Source organism: Encephalitozoon intestinalis, chromosome VI (assembly GCF_000146465.1).
Source record: "Encephalitozoon intestinalis ATCC 50506 chromosome VI, complete sequence".
Taxonomy (NCBI): Eukaryota; Fungi; Microsporidia; family Unikaryonidae; genus Encephalitozoon; species Encephalitozoon intestinalis.
The window spans coordinates 44607-65904 of NC_014420.1; the positions used below are offsets into that span (position 1 = coordinate 44607).

The 21298-nt window shown below is 42.5% G+C and overlaps 17 protein-coding genes across 17 annotated transcripts; 8 read left to right on the forward strand and 9 right to left on the reverse strand.

The window, feature by feature from the left end:
* Nucleotides 1-26: 26 nt before the first annotated feature.
* On the reverse strand, nucleotides 27-2354 carry Eint_060340 (GTP-binding protein; the record flags this gene model as incomplete). The annotated part of the gene is made up of 1 exon (XM_003072956.1): nucleotides 27-2354. The coding sequence occupies one exon, from the start codon at nucleotides 2352-2354 to the stop codon at nucleotides 27-29; it is 2328 nt and encodes a 775-aa protein (XP_003073002.1).
* Nucleotides 2355-2396: 42 nt separating this feature from the next.
* Eint_060350 (dUTPase) lies at nucleotides 2397-2831 on the forward strand (the record flags this gene model as incomplete). Its single annotated transcript, XM_003072957.1, has 1 exon — nucleotides 2397-2831. One exon carries the CDS (start codon nucleotides 2397-2399, stop codon nucleotides 2829-2831), a length of 435 nt encoding a protein of 144 aa, XP_003073003.1.
* Nucleotides 2832-2841: 10 nt separating this feature from the next.
* On the reverse strand, nucleotides 2842-3204 carry Eint_060355 (uncharacterized protein; the record flags this gene model as incomplete). The annotated part of the gene is made up of 1 exon (XM_009163595.1): nucleotides 2842-3204. One exon carries the CDS (start codon nucleotides 3202-3204, stop codon nucleotides 2842-2844), a length of 363 nt encoding a protein of 120 aa, XP_009161859.1.
* A 119-nt stretch (nucleotides 3205-3323) lies between these two features.
* Eint_060360 (ribonuclease Z) lies at nucleotides 3324-5114 on the forward strand (the record flags this gene model as incomplete). Its single annotated transcript, XM_003072958.1, has 1 exon — nucleotides 3324-5114. The coding sequence occupies one exon, from the start codon at nucleotides 3324-3326 to the stop codon at nucleotides 5112-5114; it is 1791 nt and encodes a 596-aa protein (XP_003073004.1).
* A 10-nt stretch (nucleotides 5115-5124) lies between these two features.
* Eint_060370 (uncharacterized protein) lies at nucleotides 5125-6630 on the reverse strand (the record flags this gene model as incomplete). Its single annotated transcript, XM_003072959.1, has 1 exon — nucleotides 5125-6630. The coding sequence occupies one exon, from the start codon at nucleotides 6628-6630 to the stop codon at nucleotides 5125-5127; it is 1506 nt and encodes a 501-aa protein (XP_003073005.1).
* A 71-nt stretch (nucleotides 6631-6701) lies between these two features.
* On the forward strand, nucleotides 6702-7205 carry Eint_060380 (N-terminal acyltransferase complex subunit Ard1; the record flags this gene model as incomplete). Its single annotated transcript, XM_003072960.1, has 1 exon — nucleotides 6702-7205. One exon carries the CDS (start codon nucleotides 6702-6704, stop codon nucleotides 7203-7205), a length of 504 nt encoding a protein of 167 aa, XP_003073006.1.
* Nucleotides 7206-7273: 68 nt separating this feature from the next.
* Nucleotides 7274-10063, forward strand: Eint_060390 (nuclear pore complex protein Nup155; the record flags this gene model as incomplete). Its single annotated transcript, XM_003072961.2, has 1 exon — nucleotides 7274-10063. One exon carries the CDS (start codon nucleotides 7274-7276, stop codon nucleotides 10061-10063), a length of 2790 nt encoding a protein of 929 aa, XP_003073007.2.
* Nucleotides 10064-10158: 95 nt separating this feature from the next.
* On the forward strand, nucleotides 10159-11013 carry Eint_060400 (translocase of outer mitochondrial membrane 40-like protein; the record flags this gene model as incomplete). The annotated part of the gene is made up of 1 exon (XM_003072962.1): nucleotides 10159-11013. The coding sequence occupies one exon, from the start codon at nucleotides 10159-10161 to the stop codon at nucleotides 11011-11013; it is 855 nt and encodes a 284-aa protein (XP_003073008.1).
* Nucleotides 11014-11037: 24 nt separating this feature from the next.
* On the reverse strand, nucleotides 11038-11946 carry Eint_060410 (mevalonate pyrophosphate decarboxylase; the record flags this gene model as incomplete). The annotated part of the gene is made up of 1 exon (XM_003072963.1): nucleotides 11038-11946. One exon carries the CDS (start codon nucleotides 11944-11946, stop codon nucleotides 11038-11040), a length of 909 nt encoding a protein of 302 aa, XP_003073009.1.
* Nucleotides 11947-12010: 64 nt separating this feature from the next.
* On the reverse strand, nucleotides 12011-12349 carry Eint_060420 (putative zinc finger domain-containing protein; the record flags this gene model as incomplete). Its single annotated transcript, XM_003072964.1, has 1 exon — nucleotides 12011-12349. One exon carries the CDS (start codon nucleotides 12347-12349, stop codon nucleotides 12011-12013), a length of 339 nt encoding a protein of 112 aa, XP_003073010.1.
* Nucleotides 12350-12563: 214 nt separating this feature from the next.
* Eint_060430 (T-complex protein 1 subunit zeta) lies at nucleotides 12564-14096 on the forward strand (the record flags this gene model as incomplete). Its single annotated transcript, XM_003072965.1, has 1 exon — nucleotides 12564-14096. One exon carries the CDS (start codon nucleotides 12564-12566, stop codon nucleotides 14094-14096), a length of 1533 nt encoding a protein of 510 aa, XP_003073011.1.
* Nucleotides 14097-14166: 70 nt separating this feature from the next.
* Nucleotides 14167-16131, reverse strand: Eint_060440 (uncharacterized protein; the record flags this gene model as incomplete). The annotated part of the gene is made up of 1 exon (XM_003072966.1): nucleotides 14167-16131. One exon carries the CDS (start codon nucleotides 16129-16131, stop codon nucleotides 14167-14169), a length of 1965 nt encoding a protein of 654 aa, XP_003073012.1.
* A 106-nt stretch (nucleotides 16132-16237) lies between these two features.
* Eint_060450 (tubby-like protein) lies at nucleotides 16238-17053 on the reverse strand (the record flags this gene model as incomplete). Its single annotated transcript, XM_003072967.1, has 1 exon — nucleotides 16238-17053. One exon carries the CDS (start codon nucleotides 17051-17053, stop codon nucleotides 16238-16240), a length of 816 nt encoding a protein of 271 aa, XP_003073013.1.
* Nucleotides 17054-17497: 444 nt separating this feature from the next.
* Eint_060460 (putative Skt5-like protein) lies at nucleotides 17498-18667 on the forward strand (the record flags this gene model as incomplete). The annotated part of the gene is made up of 1 exon (XM_003072968.1): nucleotides 17498-18667. One exon carries the CDS (start codon nucleotides 17498-17500, stop codon nucleotides 18665-18667), a length of 1170 nt encoding a protein of 389 aa, XP_003073014.1.
* A 110-nt stretch (nucleotides 18668-18777) lies between these two features.
* Nucleotides 18778-19245, reverse strand: Eint_060470 (uncharacterized protein; the record flags this gene model as incomplete). The annotated part of the gene is made up of 1 exon (XM_003072969.1): nucleotides 18778-19245. One exon carries the CDS (start codon nucleotides 19243-19245, stop codon nucleotides 18778-18780), a length of 468 nt encoding a protein of 155 aa, XP_003073015.1.
* A 312-nt stretch (nucleotides 19246-19557) lies between these two features.
* On the reverse strand, nucleotides 19558-20301 carry Eint_060480 (uncharacterized protein; the record flags this gene model as incomplete). The annotated part of the gene is made up of 1 exon (XM_003072970.1): nucleotides 19558-20301. One exon carries the CDS (start codon nucleotides 20299-20301, stop codon nucleotides 19558-19560), a length of 744 nt encoding a protein of 247 aa, XP_003073016.1.
* A 157-nt stretch (nucleotides 20302-20458) lies between these two features.
* Eint_060490 (uncharacterized protein) lies at nucleotides 20459-21265 on the forward strand (the record flags this gene model as incomplete). Its single annotated transcript, XM_003072971.1, has 1 exon — nucleotides 20459-21265. The coding sequence occupies one exon, from the start codon at nucleotides 20459-20461 to the stop codon at nucleotides 21263-21265; it is 807 nt and encodes a 268-aa protein (XP_003073017.1).
* Nucleotides 21266-21298: the final 33 nt, after the last annotated feature.

Below are 21298 nucleotides of genomic sequence, written 5' to 3' on the forward strand. Positions count from 1 at the left end.
GGTTTTAATAGATAGGACAATAAAAGTCATCTTTTTTTCTTGTATCTCTTCTTCATCATGTCTTTATGGTTGTCATGTATGGTTTTTTTGATTCTCTGTTCTCTTTCTTTTTCTTTCTTCCTCAAGCTCTCTTCTTTCATCCGTCGAGCATTCTCTTCTTTCTCTGCTTCCTCTTTATCCTTTTTCATCCTCTCCCTCATAATGCTGTTTCTAATTTCATGTTTCTCTTTGTAGTCAGGAGGAATCGGCAGTTCAATCTTTTGGCTTACAACAGGAATGCTCCTTCTATCAAATGGAAGCTGGCTTTCGATCTTTTGAGGAAGGCTGTAGTCCTCCTCGGGAACAACACACTCTTCGTCTCCCGAAGAAGACTCTTCAGGGCCGTAGTTGTGTATGAGCCCTAAGGACTCTCTTATCTCGTGTAATCTACGAAGTCCTCTCCAGCTGGTCTCCAAGTTGTTGACCGGAATGAAAATTTTGTGCACCTCGGCAGGAACAAAGCATCTCAATGTTATTATGTCACTCATCAGCATCCTTCCTTCAAATGTAGCTCGGTACTCCCCGTTCTTACCCCGGGGCTCCTTTATTTGCCCTCTAAGCCCACTCACAGCCTTAAGTGATGCTCCCTGAAACTTCAGCACTTCAAGATCAGAAGTAAACATGTCCTGAACAAACACTGTATTCTGCACAATCTGTTTAGGATACCCAACTAGCTTCAACTTCTTGACCAGCTTTGCGTCTCCGTTGACATCCGTCACTGTCCCAAGTGCCAGCACCCTGAAGTCTCCCTTCTCACTGTATACAGAAAATCCAGTTCCTGCTGGAACAACAGGCCCATAGAAGGAAACATTGCAATGCATCGACTCGGGAGTATACTTTATCACCCTGTTCCTAGTTGCATCCTTCATACTAAAAACAGGAACACACTGGAATCTTTTCCATCCAACAGAGAAAATTGCCGGTTCGTTTGTCTTCAGAATCTTCTTGTACCACTTGTATCTTTTTATTTTTCCTTGGATTATGTTCGTTTCCTTTTCTGCAACAAGAAAACTTCCAAGGACAATAACATTGCTAAAATCAATCAATTGCGAAATATGGGTCGACAATCTAATTTTGACATACTTTCCAGGAACAACCACCCCAGGAACCATCATCTCCGAGTTTCTCTTCATTTCTTCTTCAAGCCTTCTTTTTTCTCGGAGGAGAATGTTTCCTTTTTCTTTCTCCTTCTCTTCGTATCCCTTATTAAATTTTTCGACAAGCTCCTCTTCGGTGACTGCTTCTTTTTCAAATCTATTTGAAGTCATTTCCTTCAGCTCCGACAAGCTGAAGTTCGACTCATCTTCTTCAATGCACTTTTTTTCCAAGTCCTCTTCTTCGTCCTTACTTGAAATGGAGTCCTCCTCATCCACATCCACTTCCTTTCCAACGCTTTTGCCTCCCTTGAAAATCTTAATCTCCATATCCGAATCAATTTCAATCTTTACTTTGTTTTCCTTCTCGTCGTCTTCTCTCTTGCTTTCCACTACCTCGGACATTGGAGAATACAGAATCTTGGACCTTAAAGAAAGTTTGTTTTCTCCCTGGCTCGGAACAGGATCTGCTAGAACTTCCATCTCGGCTACTCGATTGTCCCCAAGGCCGGGAATATGAATATCCATGTCCTTCTTCATAAGGCCTCCTCTTACATATCCATAGACAAACATCCCGTCCACCCTGTCGGCAATAACATGGGGATGCATGCACTTCCACTCTATGGGCCTGTACTTCATCACTCCAACAGTTCTACAAAGCTTTAGCAGATCAGCATCTGTATATCTTCCTCCTTCGACATTCCCCACATAGAAGAACTTGATTCCAGGACATATCTCCTCCCATATTCTTTTTTTGATAGACTTCAAGTACTTCGGGTTTCTGCAGTTATCGGTATTCGTCACAACACATAAAATCTTCGAAAGCCCATGAGACATCAGAAGAGTGAGAAACTCAAAAGTCTCCATTTCCAATCCTGCCATACTGTTGATGGTAAAAATTACCAAGTCCGATATCTTGGATACATCAACAAACTGGTGGATATCCACTCTCGACTCAAACAATGTGATTCTCTTTGTTTTGGATGAAGACAGTGTCACAGGACCCCTCGGCCTGTCCAAAAGTTGATGGGTAAAGTATTTCACCATCGACCTCATTAGAGTGCTCTTCCCACTTCCTGAGGGCCCTACTATTGATACAAATGCAGGAGGCAAGTCTTTGTAGAACATGTTCTCAATTGGGACCTTTGCTATTTTCTCTTCGTGTCTTAGTTGCCCGTTGGCCACTCTTCTTGTTTTTTTGCCGTCCGTCTTTTCATTCATAAGCTAGGGTAAGATTAATAAGAAATAACATATTTACCCTTCATGACCATTGGAGAGATAAAAGTCCATAAGATACATCCCAAGGCCAAGATTCCGAAGAGGCACTCGGACGGAGCTGCCGGTTATGACATATACTCTGTGGAATCAGGAAGTGTTCTACCAAACGAAAGGAAATCTATACGTACTGGGCTAATATGGGATATCCCCCAGTCGATTGTAGGATTGGTCTTTGGAAGATCTGGATTTGCTCTAAAAAATTGGATCGAGGTGGCAGAATCATGTATATATCCAGGAGAGAGCAAAGAGCTGGTAATAACTCTTATTAACAATGGAAAAGATGTATTCCAGTATGAGGAGTCCTGCCGTATAGCCCAACTTGTATTTGTTCCTGTGCTGAGTTGCGAAATAGATCTTGTAGACTCCTTGGATTCAACGGAAAGAGGCAGTCTAGGATTTGGATCAACCGGAATGAAATAAAATTTTGGGTTTAATGATCAATTTTGTTGTAGATCAGACTTTGTTTCCAGTGCTTCATGTCTCTTTTTTTCTCTTTTCTCTTAACCTTTTCTGCAAGTTTTTTCCATTGCAGTTCTGTCTTTACAGGAATCCCAAACATTCTCCGGGTGTAGACCTCAATGGTGTTTTCCTCCCCTTCCGGCTTATGTTCTCTCATCTTTAAGAGTCTCCATATCAGTCTGTCGAGCTTCATCACAATCCTTTCCAGGTCCATAAACGCCACTTCAACCGGTAGGTCAAGTTCGCCCCTGGCTGCAAACTCTTGGCTTGCAATTTCGTTAGAACCAATAGATATACACCAAACCCAAAGAGCCGAGAAACTCTTCAGATTCATTATACACAGATGGAATGTTCCTATTTGTTTAGCAAATAACACCATTTCGAAACATTACAGCACCTTCATCTAGAATAAGACTGGAGCTAAATAAAAAGACATCTCCCAGGGCTAGAGGGATGATAGAGTTCAAGTATCTGGGAACAAGGAGCGGTAAGTCGTTGATGCTATCAATAGACAATAAAAGATATCTGTTTAATCTTTTTGAAGGGTTTCAGAGGTACTGCATCGAATCAAATGTCAGCATCAGCAAGATCTCTGTAATCTTTGTATCTGAGGAGACATCGGTTCCTCCGCTTGTGGGAACATATCTTACTCTAAGAGACATAAAAAAAGAAAGCCTTGACATTGTGTGTAGTTTGAGGCTAGAGAAGATGCTGGCCTTGGCAAGTGCCTTTGCAGATCCTATGGATCTAAGAATTAATTACATGAGGAATTATTCAGACGGGTTTATCAGCGTGGAAACAATCGAAAACACTCTTTCTGGAGATTCTCGAGAAAGGAAGGAATCTTCCTTTATTCTGAACATTAGGCCTATTCGGGGAAGATTTCTTGTTGAAAAGGTTCCAAAAGACGTTCCAAAGCATTTATACTCTAGACTCACGAGGAGAGAGAAGGTGGAACATAACGGAAGAGTGTATAATGGGGAGGAATACATGGAAGACGATATAGATGTCGGAGTTATTGCTGTTGTTTTTTCCTCGGGAAATTATGGGGAACTTTTGGAAAGGATGAGAAGAAGGGCCCCGAGGTACTTCTTTTGTTTTCAAAGAGATGTTGCTCAATTTCTCTCTTCTACCCTTGAAGGCCGTTTCTTCCTCTTGGAAGATAATCACTTTGTTGAGTATGGATCACTTTATGACATCCAGATTGGCTTAGGCTCAATACATGGGGACTTTCTGTCGCCGCTTCCCTTTGAAAAGACAGCCTCCCCCTCTCCTTGGGATATGGAGAGTGTTCAGAGCGGAGACTTTCTCACATACGATAAGAATTTAAGGTCTTTTTCCCATTTCCCTTCAAAGCAGAAAGAATACATCCCATGCACACGGAAACACGAAGAAAGGTCTATATTGTTTCTTGGAACCGGGTGTGCTATTCCATCTAAGTACAGAAATGTATCTGGAATACTCTACGAGTCCACCGACAGGGCTATTATGCTCGACTGTGGAGAAGATACTTTATTTCAAATACATAGGGCCTATGGAGGATTTGACGTCCTAAAGAAGCTCAAGGCAATCTTCATATCACATTCTCATGCAGACCATATGCTGGGGATTATATCTGTGTTGAAGAAAGTAGGCCACAGGGTGAAGGTCTTTGCTCCAGTAGTCATAAGGCCGTTTGTTGAATGCTTTGGTGCTGGAGACTATGAATACATAGAAACAAACCATGCAAAGATAGCAGAAAGAGAGTTTCGGGGAGACTTGGGATCAATGGGGGAATTTTCTCTAGGAAACATCAATGCAGAAGATTATTTTTTGAAGTTTGACGTGGGATTTAGAATATCTATTTGTGGGGTTGACCACTGTTCAGACTCGTGTGGAATTAGAATTCAGGATGACACCACAGTTATAACATACTCTGGAGACTCAAGGCCCTCTATACTGTTTGGAATAATGTCCTCTGATTCTGATGTTATGATCCATGAAGCCACATTTGTCTTTGACCAGCAAGAAAGAGCCATGCATACAGGCCATTCAACAGTAGACGGAGCTGTTGAAGTCTTTAGATCATCCAGATCAAAAGTCCTACTTCTCACACACTTTAGCCAAAGGTATTCAAAGGGCGTTATAACTGACGGCCAGTGGATTCCTTGTGTGGATCTATTTAGATATGCGGTTGGATCAAGTGTCTATCCTAAGGACAAAATCAATGGTTATTATAGTAAGCTTGAATCTTCTAATAAGTAAATGATATAATTTATTTCAGTGACAGAACCCTTTGCTTCTTGGAGATGAGATAGCTTTTCCATCTCGAGAGGAGCTCGCTTGTATCTTCAGTGCACTCCTCCTCACTTGTATCGTTTTCAATTGATTCAGAAAACTCCTCCACAGCCTTTGCTTTATCTTCGGATGAAAGATGAGAAAAGGGCCTCCACATGAATAGAGTAAGTCTGTTGAACACCTTTTTCCAAAGGAGTTTTCCGTTTCTGTTGAACATTTGGACCAGTCCACTGGAGCAGTCTCCAGCTGAAACTGAGGCTGCATAAAGCCCACTATACGACCACGAGATACCTGTGCATGATGGATGAGAATAGGCACTTCTCAGCTCTCCATTGTCGTAGAACTCTATGTTTCCTGTGTCAGCATCGTGGACACAGCATATATCATCGTAAAGTGCAATAAGTAAATCATCTTCTTTTCTAATCTGTTTGGCCATACCGAACCCAAATCTGTTTCTGATGTAGAACGAAAGAGTTTGTTTTGTGTCAACAACAACAAACATCTTATCCGACACCTCTATTTGTTCTACACATCCCTCAAGCTGTGTAAGAGTTATCCCGTCGGTTCCGTAAGACTCGACGAATTGTACCTTTTTCTTCTGTATATTCTTTGTCATCAGCACAAAGCACCTCTTTCCAGAAAAGTAAAATTTGATGTCTTCGATGTTTGCATGTGTTTTTGAAAGCTTGTATTCTCCCACTTCATATCGGATTTTCTGTACCCTATCATCGCTAAACTCTACTTTCTGGCCATTGTGATGCCTAATACATTTCAGGAAGGAAAGCTTTGGATCCGGCTCTACTTCTTTGCCTTGGAGAAGTGAAAAGACTTTTCCTAGTCCTAGGAAGTACACATGATCTTCATCAAGTACTGTGTCTCCTGTAACACCTTGCTGTTTGGTGAGACATTCATTCTTGAATATATCCCATACACTTGTTTCTTTCTTTGTGGAAACCACAGCAAACCTATTATCAGGGCTAAACGACATGTTTACCACCTCATCCCCAAGCTCGATTCTACTGAACATCTCGAGATATCTTCCTGTTCGGAACTCAATCATTCTGCCTCCAACAAAACATACAAACACCCCATCATCACTGGACAGACACCTAATGGCCTTTTCAAACGTACCTATCTCCTCAAACTCCTTATTCTTTTGCTCTAGCAAGGAGAGGACTCCGTTGTTGATGACCACAAATTGTTCACGTTCAGAAAACTGGAAGTCAACAAACTCCCTTGGCTCCAGTCTTTTCAATGGAGTATATTCTCTCTCCTTCGCGCTCATTATACTGTAAAACTCCTTCAAGGAATAAGCTTGAATATCTGGAAAGCCCTCTAGCTTTCTGAGAAGAAGGCTGGTTTGCTGAGCAGTTTTCAGTTGCACAATGCATATATTTCCCTTGGAAAAGGAATTATCCGAAGAAACTTCGGGAAGACTGATTTTGGCTGGGTCAAGCCCAATGATCAAGACTTGGTTGTTCATCAAAGAAGGGCTCGTGGAGAAATTTTACCTCATGCTATAGTCTGTTGCGTGTGTCGCCTTGCAGAAGGGGTATGGACAACGAAAGGAAAACAGCCACTGTTACATTCAGGGGCATGAGATTTAAGGACTTGCTTCAAGTCCAGCAGTTGAACATGAGAAACTCTACAGAGAACTTTCTGCTTGGCACGTTTCTGAGTACTTTATCGGCATCTTATGCAACTTCCTTCGTTGCAGAGCTGGACGGGAAGATTATAGGGTACTCGGAGGCTGCTGTCTTTCGAGAGAGGAAAAAAGGACATATCTACTCTATTTGCGTGGATGGGCCTTTCAGAGGATGTGGAATTGGGAGAAGGCTTATTGGGCTTTCGATAGATGCTATAAGAACAGAGATGAAGGAAAAGGAGATATGCGAAATAGATCTTTATGTTAGGACATCCAACACAGAGGCTATTGGTCTGTACAAGTCTGTTGGATTTGTGATAAGAGAGAAAGACCTTTCCTATTACGAGGGAGGGGCTCCTGCACATAGAATGAGCCTGTACTTAGGAACAGGCACAGAATCGAGGAAACCCTAAGAAGGTATAAGGTGGCCTATTCGCCTTGAAACCTCTAAATTTTACCTTGGACTGGAATGCCCTTAAAAATGGAAACGAAGCATGCAAGCCTCATTGAGGCAAGAAGATACGAAGAACGCAAACTTCCCTCCGTAAAGGATATTTACACCGGGTCCGACCAGACATATGCAGTGCAGAAGATGATGGTGAAGAGAAGGGAAATAGGAATTCCAAATATCGAATACAGGAGATGCGGGATATTGTCTGTTATGGGAGCGTTGTGGTTCTCCAATGGCAAGAATTTGGTGATCTGGAGATATGAAAGCAATGAGGAGGAAGAGATAGGGATGTTTTCGTCGGAGGTTTTGGAGGTGATCATTTTTGTTCCTAGGAGGGGGATCTTCAACGAGAGAATATCGCACTGCCTATTTGTTGCCACCGAGAAGCAAGTGATGATCTATGGGGTCGAGAAGGATACATTTTGTCTTGTCAACACCGACTTTGTAGCATCCTCTCCAAGTTGTGTGAGATGTGCGTCGGTGGAGAATGGAGATGTGTTTATAGGATGTGAGAATGGAAGGGTATACCAGGTTGTTTACAAGAGTGTTGACTCCTGGTCATTCAAGATAATGCATGTTTACGACCCAAGCTCGTCGATTCTTTCAAGCCTTGTTCCGTCTGTTCTGAAGCGGAAGAAGTCGGCAGTTAAGGCTTTAAGCATAGGAAAGAGCTTCATGGTTTGTCTCGGCAGAAATGCCTCGATCTACAACATTGAGGGGGGGATGTACAAAGTAAGAGATGTTGTGTTGTGCAGAGAATATATCGATGTGCAGATTGTCGATGAGAAAGAGGACTCTGTGTTTTTCTACTTGGTCCAGAGGGATGGATCAAGAGACTTCTACGAAAACGGGAGACTTGCAATGACTCGGAAGTCTCCGAACATTGGAGATATGACGGAGATCAAGGAAATGAAGGTTTGCACATCGAAAGACAGGCTTTGCATGGTACGGAACGGACACTACGACGGAAGCATTGTAACGATAATTTCTTTGAACGAAGACCAGATCTGCAATTTTGACAAGTTAAAGAGCTCTGAGAGTTATGAGGTGGTTGTTATGAAAAACGAAATAGAGTTGATTGGGATTGACGGTAGAACAATTTTCCTTCTGGGAAACAAAAGAATCTTTGTGTATGAAATCCAAACTATTGAAAAGTTTCTTTTGAGCTGCAGATCGGAAGAGATTTTTAGCATGTACAAGAGCTATGGGGAGAAGGAGATGCTAGTGCTATACTATGAGCTCCTAGCAGCCAACGAAGATGTGGGAAGACTGGAGTATCTTTGTTTGAAGAACGAGGATGCACAGCTCTCTGCGTTATTTCTGTATCTTTACAGGCTGATAAAGCCTATTCTGGGAATTCCATTTGAAGACATTCTGAACGGAGAGAAGAACATATATCTCGAGAGGATCCAGAGCAAGATCAAAAACATTCGGGGGAAAGTTCGATCCAAACACTTGAGGATGGGATATGATTTTATAGATGAATTTCTGCAGACGTGCTTCTACATGAATGTATTGTACGAGTACTCGGTTAATTTAGAGGGGAAATCATTAGAGTATGTTCTTCTTGAAGACAGTGAAGAATTTAAGAAAAGAACACTTAAGTCTATTCTCGAGATGTTCAAGGTCAACCAAAGTGTCGAGCCCCTAATAAAGACCCTCAGTGCTCGATGTCCGTTGTTTCTTCCTATGGAAGAGGTTTACTACCAGAGGGGCCTTGAGATGTTGAACAAGAAGCCATCAAAAGAGGTATTGTTTGAGTCCCTTAACAACCTTAAGAATGTCCAATACAACGAAAGTCTTATTAGGAAATACAATGAGTTTGGCTTCTACTACGGAAGCACAGCACTTATCAGGGAGAACTTTAACTTTGACTTTGAGTATGGGGTTGAGATCTTGAAGAAGAGTGTTAGATGTGTTGGGGCGTTAAACCTTGCATTGGAGGATCCAAGAGAAGACTTTCTGTATGCATTGTTTGAAGCATTAATCGACATTCTGAAGGAGAATGGGTTTGGAAAGGAGTGCAGCTGCTGTGACAAATGTGGTACCATGTCTTTGAATGATTTGATCAAGATATCTGTTCCTTTTCTTGAGAAGTTCCTAAAGGAAAAGGCCATGTCATCGAGCGACCCAAGGATATTTGAGCTCCATTGGAAGTACTGTGTCTACAGAAACGACAAGGTGAAGGGGACACAGTCTTTATTGGAGTTGGCAGACAACAAGGCAGTAACGCTGGAGACAAAGATCGATCTTCTGAAGACAGCCTTGAGTGTATCTGTTAATACGGATCTGTTCAACGAAGTCAAGCTTCGGTTGGAGCTTGCAGACATACAGGTCGAGGTTTTGAAGAGGGGCAGGGTCGATCCAATGATAAGCAATAATCTCTTGTCTGCGGACGAGTTGTTCAATGACTATGCATATAAATACCCCGAACTTGCTCTTAAGATTATTGGAATATCGAGCTATACAGATAAGGCTGTCATCAAAGAGTTATGGGAGGAAGGGATGAACGGAGACTTCGACTCGGCAATGAGGTTCCTAGGAACAGTCAAAACCTCTGGGCCGGCAAAGGACTGTAACATAGTTGGAGACATTCTATGCTCTAAGATGAGTAAGGGAAAAAAACTAGGAAAGGCGTTGGCAAGTGCTGGGTTCAGCTACCTTGAGATTGTGAGCTTTCTGGAAGAAAAGATCAAGGGAGAAGAATACAACCATCCTGAGATGAAGAAGATGCTCTTAAACGACCTCAAGGAGTTTTCCAACAACAACGAGTTCTATCTCAGGATTGAAGAATATTGCAGGAAGAAATATGGAATTTAGAAATAAACCTTGAGATTTTTATTCTAACGTCTAGCCCGTAACCGTGAACCAGATAAACCGAAGATTGGATTTAATCTTGAAAATTTTACCATGGGATGCGGTGGATCTCAAACATCCTTCGAGAAGCCAGGAAATCCTGCTTTGGGAGAGAAATAACATCGACGTTTGACACGTATAATGCAGAGGCAAATGAAATAGTCACACCGCAAACATGCAGTGGTGTGAAAACCGAGGTATCAAAGACACTTGCGCCGTTTCTCCAGGTGTCGAGGGTAGATATTCTCGATAGAAATGCACACACTAGCCAGATGTTTGGGACTCTGAGCCTGAAGAACACCCTGGTACAGGTTAGCATGGACCATGAAAACAGCGTTGGGTTCAGGGCTATGAACATGTCTGGAAACCTTATCACTAAAATACACACAATAATTACAGGAAGGAAAGAAGTGTTTAGCCAGGTTGAGCTTGAAATGAAGAATCGAATCAATAACTTTGGGCTAAAGCTGATAAGCCCGGCGGTAAAGAGTACTGGGATGGTGTATGTTGCGAATACTCTTCATCAATTTGGGTCTTTGAGCCTTGGAGGAGAAGTTATAGGTGCAGACTCGGAGCTTGGAGTCTCTGTGTGTGGAAGATACGAGCACAGAAATGGGGTTTTTTCTGTAGGTTTACAACAGTTTACTGCTTTAAGTCTCAACTACTATCATAAACTAGGGAAGTATCTTGACGTGGGTACTGAGGTGCAGATTCCAAAGTCTTGCCCTCCCAGTGCTGCTGTGGGATGTAGACTAACAACTTCAAAAACTCAGATGAAAGCAAATGTGAACAGCGACATGTCCCTTAGTTTTTGCCTTGGCGAAAAGTTAACAGAAGGACTAAGCTTCAATGTGAATGCCGAAGTCAACAAGTCTGGATGCACGCATGGATTTGGGTTTTCCTTGGAATTCTAACGCCGCTCCTGGAAGGAAAAGAAGTTAGTAGTTGCATGGAACCAGCTCATAAGCCCTAAAGAAGTCTTTTACTTCCTTAAGATATTGCTCTAAAGTTATTATGAATGGGTTTGGGCCTGCATCAAATGTGTAAGCAACTCTTACTTTGTCTCTGTTGAACCTGTGGCACATTTCAATAACTTGGAAGCCATCGTCTTTTATATATCTGATTGGGGGATATGTCTCCATGAGCATACCATGGAACTCGTTGGATTCCCTCATAGTGAGGTAGGCAAACCCATCAAAGTCCTTCTGGGAAATGCACTTGGCCATAGCTTCAACCTTCTCTTTCATCCTAGCAAGTCTTTCTTGATAAAACTCACTTGTTTCTCTTGTCCGGATCATTCCTTCTGTACTCCCTATCTTCTTCGGATCTTTCGACAACACAATAGAAAGGATTTTTATTTCCCTCCAGCTAGGAAGTTTCTCCACAAACACCCCGTCAAACAAATGAATTCCCGGAGATATACTTCTTCCTGCGCTCCCTGATCCGATCCTTGCAATTCTACACAACTCCTCCTCCGATGTTTTAAGGCCGTAAAAATCATCCAAAGCCAGTGCTAATGCTGCAAATCCAGATGCAGATGATGCAAGTCCACAGGAATGAGGAAAGTTATTGAATGACCTGACACAGATAGATCTCCTATCTCCCGACCTTGTTCTGAATATCTCCACAACTTGGCTCATTTTCTTTCCAAAGGAGAGCATCTCGCCGTTCAAGTAGAACCTGTCTGAGTTGGAATATTCAACAGTCGTTTCAGTCTGAAAGTTTGTCAAGGGAAAGGAGACAGATGAATTTGAAGGGGTGTTGTTTATTGTATCTACCTTCCCCCAGTACTTTATAACTGCAATGTTAGGATGGGATCTTCCATAACCCAACGATGAGTCTTTCATTCAAGGGTCATTTATTTTCGATTGATCCGTTTTGTTGAGGCAAGCCAGAACTCGGTACTCAGATCTAGAATTCATATTTGTCTTCCATTCTGCAAGTTGCTGCATATGCCAAGATACACAACTTTCTGAGGTGTTCGTAATGTACATATTCTTTGAATACATCCCTTTTCTCTGGAGCTCTTGTTTGGTTCCTTACTTTCTGCCTTTGGTTCTGGAACCATATTTGAACTGTCCTTGGGCTTGTACCCAGGGTCTTTGACAGCTCTTCCCGAGTAGATGTAGAAGGGAATGGGTTTTCCTTAAAGGAGTCCACCAGAATTTCTACTTGCCCTGGCGACATCCTTGTTCTAGAATTCTTACTATTTTTCTTGGTGTATATCCTCATATCACCAAATAAGCTCATTATTTTATTTTTCGGATGAAACAGGCAAGCATCCTATTAAAGAAGAGAAAGCTATGCTTTTTCAGCGAGGCGAGTATAATTAGAGAGGTTGGCCATTCATCGAAGACAAAGACATAAATCTTCTGTGGCTTTCTGGAAAGAAGACATCCACATATCTTGTACTTCTCGAAGAAAACGTTTCTCAGTGTTAATCCATCTGCAAAAATTTACCCCAATGAATTCCACGCATTCAGAGGCTCAGGTCACACAGTTTGGACAAGCAATTCGAATCAACAACAATACGGCTGCCACGCTTTCTGCATTGTTTTCGTCAAGTATTGGTCCATTTGGAAGTTACAAGGCACTAATCTCCCCTGGACAGACTCTTCGTATCACAAAAGATGGAAATACTCTGTGCAGGGAAATTCAATTCACGCATCCTACATCGATCATCATCACAAGAGCAGCAACATCTATGTACACCACATTTGGAGATGGGTCAACAACGCTGATTGTTCTATGCTGTGGAATATTCAATGATGCATTCCGACACTTCGAAAATGGGGTTCCGATCCCCAGAATATGTGCTTCGCTCCAGACATGTCTCAACGACATCATGGGATACCTAAAGACGTTGGAGAAGCCGTTTGAGGAAGACACACTCTGCAAGATGGCTTACAGCATCATTAGAACCAAGGTTGATGAGGACATGGCTAAAAAGCTGTCGAAGATACTGGTTCAAGCAGTTGAGAATGCCATCCAATCCAAGTTTTTCGACATAAATATGGTGGAAGTGATCAAGATGCAGGAGGGGGATGTGTCTGAAACCACATATGTAGATGGGCTTGTGCTTGACCATGGAGGAAGACACTATGCAATGCCTGATAAACTCGAGGATGTTTGCATCTTGATAACCAACATGTCTCTTGAGTATGAGAAGCCAGAGATAAATGCAGAATTCTGCTATAGCTCTGCAGAGCAGAGGGATGAGCTTGCAGGGCGGGAGCGAGAGTTCATTTTACAAAGATGCAGGGCGATTGCCGAGTTTGGAAAGAAAATCAAAGAAAGCCATGGAAAAAGACTGATGGTGGTGTCGGAAAAGGGAATTGATCCCTACTCTTTGGAGGTGTTTGCATCCTCGGGGATCCTTGCTCTAAGAAGGGCAAAAAGAAGAAATCTAGAAAGGCTTGTGAGAATGTGTGGAGGAAGTCTTATTACACAGGTTAGCCAGCTCAGCGAAAAGGTGCTGGGATACTGCCAGAAGGTAAGTGTCAGGAAGATGGGGGACGAGATGTTTACCTTTATTGAAGGAACACCATTCAAAGGGTCTTGTACAATTCTGATAAGAGGAAACAGCCAGCATGAAATGTCCAGGATGGAGTCTGGAATCAGAGGAGCCCTGAAAAGCCTGTATATATCTTTGAAGGGTAAGACGTATATTGAGGGAGGCTATTCTCTTTACAGATCCTTGATTTCCTATATAAGAAAACAAATGGACAGTGTTTCCGAAAAGGATGTGATCGGATATAAGGTCATGGAAAACTCTTTTCTTAATGTGACCAAGGCCTTGTTAAGAAACTCTGGAAAGGACATACAGGAAGAGCTTACAAGGATCCTTAGAGGAGGGGAATGTGGGAATGTTGTTGACAATGCCTCGGTGGTCTCGGCAGTGATTTCCAATTCTACAGTTGTTGCCACAAACCTGCTGCTGGTTGATGAGATAATCAAGGCAGGAAAGCCAATAAAGGAAAACAAACCTGAAAATTAAAGTCATTTCAATCGACTTGTGGATGGTGTGTTTGGAAAGTGTCCAAGGGCATTGTCTTGTCCTAAATATTTTATTTGAACAAACTTCTACTATTTGCAAATCTCGAAAATGCATTTGGAACCGACTGATCAGATTCTTCTTCCTTTTTCTGCAGTGTTGGGGGAATAGGAGGAGGATTGCTGGTTATGGATTGGAAGATATTGGACGGAGAGAAGTTTCCGAATAGACCTCCGAACTGTGGAGAGCCTGTTTGGGAAATAGGCTGTCCAAAGATGCTGGAGTTTTGTATTGTCTGTGTGGAGGGGGGAAGATGGGTTTCTTTTGGTACCACCTCATTTGTAGCAAGGTCCTTAGGAGGTCTATCTTCTACCTTTTTGGGGAATGTGTCCCTTTGCTGCTGAGCCGGCTTTTCCTTCTTTTCTTCAATGTTATCCACAGGTCCTTGGTTAAGGCTAAAGTGATCCACAAAACTCCCTCCTAAGTCGTCATTCTCCAACTTCTTCTCTATGTAGTCAACATTTTCCAATGTCTTCTGAACTCTTGGAGATGTCATATCCAGTCTGTGCCCAACCCCTTCTACCTTCTCGATGCCGTAGAACAAAGGCTTGGTGTAATGCACAACCCTCTTTCTTCGCCCCTTCGAAATTCCCTCTATGGAGCTATCAATAAATCTTATTGCATTTTTCACACTTTCCTCATCAATCCCTTTGTATACTTCAAGGCTACTAAGCATCAAGGAAAGCTGTTCAGCCATTTCGTTTTCTATCGATTTGTACCTTTCAAGCCTCATGATATTTCCATATACTTGCTCGACAGACAATGACAGATCGTTTGCATTGTATTTGTACATCCGGAAGGTCTTCTTTTCAACCCGTATGCTTTGGAAGTCTCTGGAGATCTCATCTATCTGAGAAGCAATGCTTTCAAGTAGTGCATCCACCCGGGAATCCCCCGTTGATTTTATGCAGGAGGTGGAGGCATCTTCTTGAGGCTTATTTTCTTCCTTTTCTATCGAAGTATTGTTTTCCTTGGCAGAGTCCAATAGACTATTTAGAGATGAAAACGTTGTCTTCTCCTTTTCTTCCTTCTTATCGAGTAGGACTGTGTCCTCTTCACCTATAATCTTCAGTCCTCCTTCTTTTGAAATAGTATATCTTTTTTCCGTGAAGTTGATGTCTCCTCCAACTTCTTTTTCGCTTTCTATTCCACACGTCTCGAACCTGCTCAAAACCCCATCCTCATCAATGAGATACACATACTCTCCAGAGTAGTCCATTCCCGTCAAATATCTGACATTGAACTCCTCGTCTGTCCTCAGTCCCAAAAGTTTGATTTCCTCTTCTAATTCCAATTCCTGAAGATCACTCCCAAGAAGTAAGAACTTCGAAGAGTTGCTGGATCCCAATAGATTTACCCCATGAAGGTCACAGTGATAGTAGCACGGCTCTGAATTTCTATCGTAGTCTACATCTCCTCTATGAAGTATATTCTCAGTCTCACTATTTCCAAGAATTAGACTCTTCTCTGTTACAACTATGATTCCATCTCCGCTGCAGCTTCTTAAAAGCTTCTTCACACCTTTGTAATCCTTGAACTTCTCGTCAACTCCAACTATAAAGTCCGGAAGGAGAAAGTCTTTCACATCCTCCCATCTCTTCACATACCTCCCATCTTTGAAAACATCCACACATCCATCTTCTGATAAAATCCCCAAGTACTCTCCCCATACTTCTCCCCTTTTTATCTTAGCTTCCATGCTTATCCTTTCAATGGCGGAATTGGAGAAGTTCAGAATGATAATTTCGTTTTGCTTTGTCACAACAATCTTCTCCCCATCCTTGCTCAAGTAGATGACATCGTCCTCAAATCTTTTTTCGTTGAGAAACAATGTGCTACCAGACACAACTACTCTATAGCCTTTAACTACAAGAACTCTTGAATACTCCTTCGGCCCAGACTTCCCCCATCCTTTATCTCTTTCCTTCAATACAAAACTGAGTTTCCTCTCCATCTCTCTGGTTTCAATCCTTTTCATTTCAACACAATTCAGGCATTTCCACAGAAATATATTTTATCAGCGAAAACAGTATGGTAGGAATTATTTATTCTTAGTTACATTGTCTACTTGATGAAGGCCTGCACTAGTCACACCCAACCTTGTAGTCCAGGGCTGCAAGTGCTATTGCAAACGCCTGCAGTCCAGACCAGGGATATGTGTAGTCAAGTATGTACTTGAATCGTGAGATTTTTCCAAATGTCAGGGTTACATATGTGGGCTCGAGAGGATGTATAAGCTGGAAATTCTTCACAGAGGGTGTGGTGACCCGTCCATTGAAGTTTAGAGAGTAGCTGTTGGTTTCTGCATTGTAGTAGGGTTCCTTGTTCTTCATCACAACAGGCTCCTCTAGGGACGATCCCGACACCCCCATAAACATTACAGAAAATGATCTCGGGCCCCGTCTTTTGAATATAGATGTTGCATATTTGATCTCCAGGACCGCTTTCTCTCCTTGGTGGAGAATATACTTTGTTCCAAACAGGTTAGACCTCAAGTATCCCACCTTCTCTTCATTCCCCAGGCCGAGAAGGTATATCTCAAATCCACACATGACTCTATAGGCCTTAAATAGCTTGTTAGGCCCATACTCGTGGCTTTCATAGAGATATTCATTGAAAAACCCATGGCAGACATCCACTCTTCCCCTAGATGTTCTACCAACAGGATATGGCTCGAGGACACTGGCAATCCTTTCCTCCAGAGCATGTCCATCATCCGCTACAATGTTTAGTTCCTCTGCTCCGCTGTCAGACATGTTATCCAAGTACTCGATAACTCTGTTTTCGCTTGGGGAGTACGAAAATTCATAGACCACCGGAGACAAGGAACACTGCTCTCCATCTCCAGTGTCATGTGCATGGTCGATAGATACAGTCACATGTCTGCTTTCCCTCTCCATTCAGAGATTTGCTGCCATCTTTGCTTATATCTCTGGCTTCTCCTGTAGTTTCAAGTCTATAAACCAATTACCTCCTGGGGAAACAAACCATTACAGAGGCAAGCTTTCCCACGCTGTCCCAAGCCAGAACTGAAACAAACAATGTTCTATGCTTCCATTCATTACACAATCGAGAAATGCTTCAGAGTACACTTTCCGTTGTTATTACAGAGACCAGGGATAGAAAAGCATGCATGGCCTGCTCGCCTGCATTCTTGTGACAAATATCGAGGTGTTGTATGTATAAACCCCGACCACAACTTGACAGAAATAAGCTTAATTTCCGAAAGCAACTTTGGGATCTCATTGGGTACTTGGAAGACAAATTAGTAAAAATGGAGGGAGAGATGTTCGATTAGTGCATTCCATATATCTTAAGACACTCTCGATGTGTGTTCCCACGGCATGAACTCATTGTTTGGAAGACTGAACAAAGTATTGAAGATGGATCTTAAGAAGGCATTTCAGTCCGGTTCCAGTAGTGAGGTGTTTGGCTTTCTTAATAAGTATATGAGATTTGTCGAGGATGACAACGATTCCTACAGACACTTGTTTCTGGTTGGAGAAAATCCTTTGGTGGCACAAGAAGAAAATCAAGAGGACATGAAGGAGTTTAACAAGAAATGCCTTGAGTTTCTTTCCAGAACAATAAGTAACAGTAAGAGGTCGCATCCCTATGACTCGACGCTGTCCGAGGCAGAGACATACATGGGTCTTGGATACGAGTTCGGTCTGTTTGGGCTGCGAAAGAACGAAAGACTGGCCATAAGCTATTACTCGTCTGCAGCAAGGCAAAACCATCCTGTAGGGACATTCAGGATGGGGCATTGCCTTGAAAAGGGCATTGGAAAGCCTAGAAATCACAAGCATGCCTTGAACTTTTACAGATGCTCTGCAAAGTTAGGGTTTATTGTCGGGATGCATGCATACGGGTCTGTTCTAATCAACGGAGATATAGGAAGTAAGAAAGACCTGCAGAGCGGGCTGTTCTATTTAAAGCTTGCAGCAAGGAAGGCCTGCAAGGAATACCCATATCCATATTACGACTTGGCACAGATATACGAGTCAAGTACCGCTCCTAGTGAGATCCAAGCAGACGACGAGTATGCATTCAGACTGTATCTGAGAGGAGCAGAACTGGACTGCCCAAACTGCCAATACAGAGTGGCCAGATGCTGTGAGCTTGGGGAGCTAAAACAAGAAAAAAGCCTCCCCTTAGCGGTGGATTGGTACAGGAGGGCATCTCTCCTTGGCCAAGTCGATGCCCAAATGATATACTCAAGAATCCTATTCACCGGGATCGAAGGAGTGGTCCAAGCAAACCTAAAAGAATCGTTTTTCTGGGCACTGAAGGCTGCAGTGAGAGGCCACTCCCAAGCTGCATTTTCGGTGGCGGAGTTTGCAGAGACTGGATGCGGCATGCCCAAGAACACATTCCTGGCATTGTGGTGGTACACAATCTCCTATGAATCTGGAAATACCCAAGCAAAGTCAAGGCTTATGATGCTCCAGCATCAAATAGAGATGAAGAACGAGGGGACTACTGAGCCAAGGTGCTGTGGATGCCTCTTCTAACTCTTTGTATGTTTTTCTCTGTTCCAGGAGTCCTAGAAATAGACTCTTGACAACAACAAATTTTATTAATTGAAATATTTTAAACATTGCACTTCTTCTGTGTCCTTCTTCTATCCGTAATGCTCTCCTCGTTTTATTCCCTCTATTTCGTAGAGGAGTACGTATTCGTCATCCCTATAGTTGTTTGGAATAAAACTAAACTTGAAGCTATAGTTACAGGTAAACATGTCGTTATGGATTTTTTCCATTTCCTTGTGAAGCTTCAAGAATTCACTGTACTTCACATATATCCTGAGCCTCCTGAACCGATGGTAATCCAGAATTTTTCGGATGTAGTGCACCAGGTTCTCCAGGTCGTGTGAAATCTCAATCCTTAGAATCTCGTTGTTCTCGGGACACTGGTTTCCAGGCTTTGTGTAGCACAGGCGGTATTTCATCTTCTCGCCAGGTATCAATGGATGGGACATATACACTATCTTCTTATATTCCTCACGGCTTCCAGAAGGAAGTGTGCTTGTCTGGTTTTGTGAAAACCTTTTCATCCCCTTTGCACGGGAGTTTTCCAGTTCCTTGCACATCGGGGTGGTGTGTCCAACACAAATCACTTAAACAATTCTAAACAATTTATTTCCTGCCCACATCCAAAGAGATTTCCAGAGGTTTTGTTATTTACCAGACTTGCCGCTAATTGCCCAGAGGAAGACAAACTGCTGCATCGTAGTTAGAATCATTATAACTTAGAAGAAAATGTCCAAGACGTCTGACACATCATTCCAATAAGGAGCAATGCTCTTACCGTCTCTTCTGCTGTCGGGAAAACGACTCGCATAAGCCCAGCAAGGCCTTTACTTAAGATTTTCCGGGGCCATACATATGAGCAAATTTTGAGCCTATTTTCTCTGCTCTCTTGAAAGCCTGAGAATTGCAGAGTAATCGAAGCCTATGGTATCTCCCCTCTTCATAGATTGTTTGGGAGATGGGTAGTACTTCTCATCGCCATCAACCCTCTCCGTAGGATTTTCCATGGAATTCTTTACATCCTTGTCCTTCACTTCTTCTTTGTCTTCAGCATCCTTGCCCGCCTCCTGGCTACTCTTAACAACAACTGCTACGGCACTAGATTTCTTCTTGGCCACTGAACCTTCTCCTGTGGCAGAACTCTTAGCTTTTTTCTCTTTCTTCTCTTTGTTTCTATAAACAGGATCTTCCCCAGCCCTTCTCCCAAGATCCTCGCTTAACATCCCATTCTTGTATAAGTCTCTATAGAGCCTGTCCAAAATACTAAGCTTGGACAGCAGCTTGAACTCATAGTCCTTTAGAAGCATAACCAACTCCTTTCCAACCTCCAGATCTCTTCCATTTTTGATAACATGCGATCCTCCAAGCTCTCCCATCAGGACATCGAAGTAGAATCTCCCGTTCATGTAATAGATCTCTTTGATTTGAAGCCAATTGATTTCTTCCTGATTTTGCGGGGAGTTCTTCAGGAAATAGGAGTCAAGTATTTCGGGATATTTAGAATACAGCATTTCACTGGTCATTCCATCTAATTCATTTGTATCTGCTATTGCATCAAAATCCGACCCATAGAAGCTTAAAAGCTCGATAAATCTCTTTTTCATGCCCGAGTCCATACCCCCAATCCCAAATAATTTTATTATCCCAAAGAGCAGCCTCCTATCTCTTTAGACTTCAAGCGTCAGGTTTTGTAATGGATTTATTTGAAACATTTATCATTATAGGAAGAGGGTGTTCAAGTATCAGCATTTGTTTTCCCATCCTACAGGCACAATGGTACACATTGCCCTTATGTCTTTTATTCCAGGGGCTTTGTCTTGGTACGAACCTGCAATTGATCCGAGTAAGATCCCAAGAGACGATGCAATCCTGAGGTTTGGGGAAAGCGAGAGTTCAAACACCGGGGAATATTCTCCAGGGCATACTGATGAGAGAGTAACAGAAAACCAGCAAGACAACGATCCAGACATAAGCTTGAGTGACATTGATGAAAGGATTAACGAATATCCTTCGAAGGAAATACTTCCTCCACAGGTCCGGTCGATCCCAATTGCAGATGATGTCGAAGCAAAAATTGAAAAGGTCCGAGAACTAACAAAAGCATTCAATAAGAAGATAGGAACAGAAAATGTGTCTGGGATCCATGACCGGGAGGCATGGAACAAGTTCTATGAATATTTGAAACTAAACTTCAAGGACTTCCTAATAGACGGCCATCTCTCCATCGAACTCCACATTAGATATGTTCTGTGTTGCTATGTCGTTGCATTTATCCCAGCTGAGTTTGCATTTCTTTTTCCTGCCTCCTACAAAATATTCATCCCAAAAAGAGCAATGAAGGTTCCTATCCTTGGCGATGCCATAAAGGGGATAGACAGGTTCTTGACATTTGTCAGTGACCGCAGCTCGAAGACATTCATCATAACATTTTATGTGGGACGTCAAAATTCCCTTGTGGAGGACATAGAGTTCATAAAGAGAGTTCCGGATCTTATATTCACAAATCCCATAGAAATACTTAGAGAGATCCTGAAGTTCGAGATAAGGTCTGAAGGATATGACAACAAGAAAGAGCTATAGGGACCCACTCAAAGGGCTCTCCATCTTCTTGAG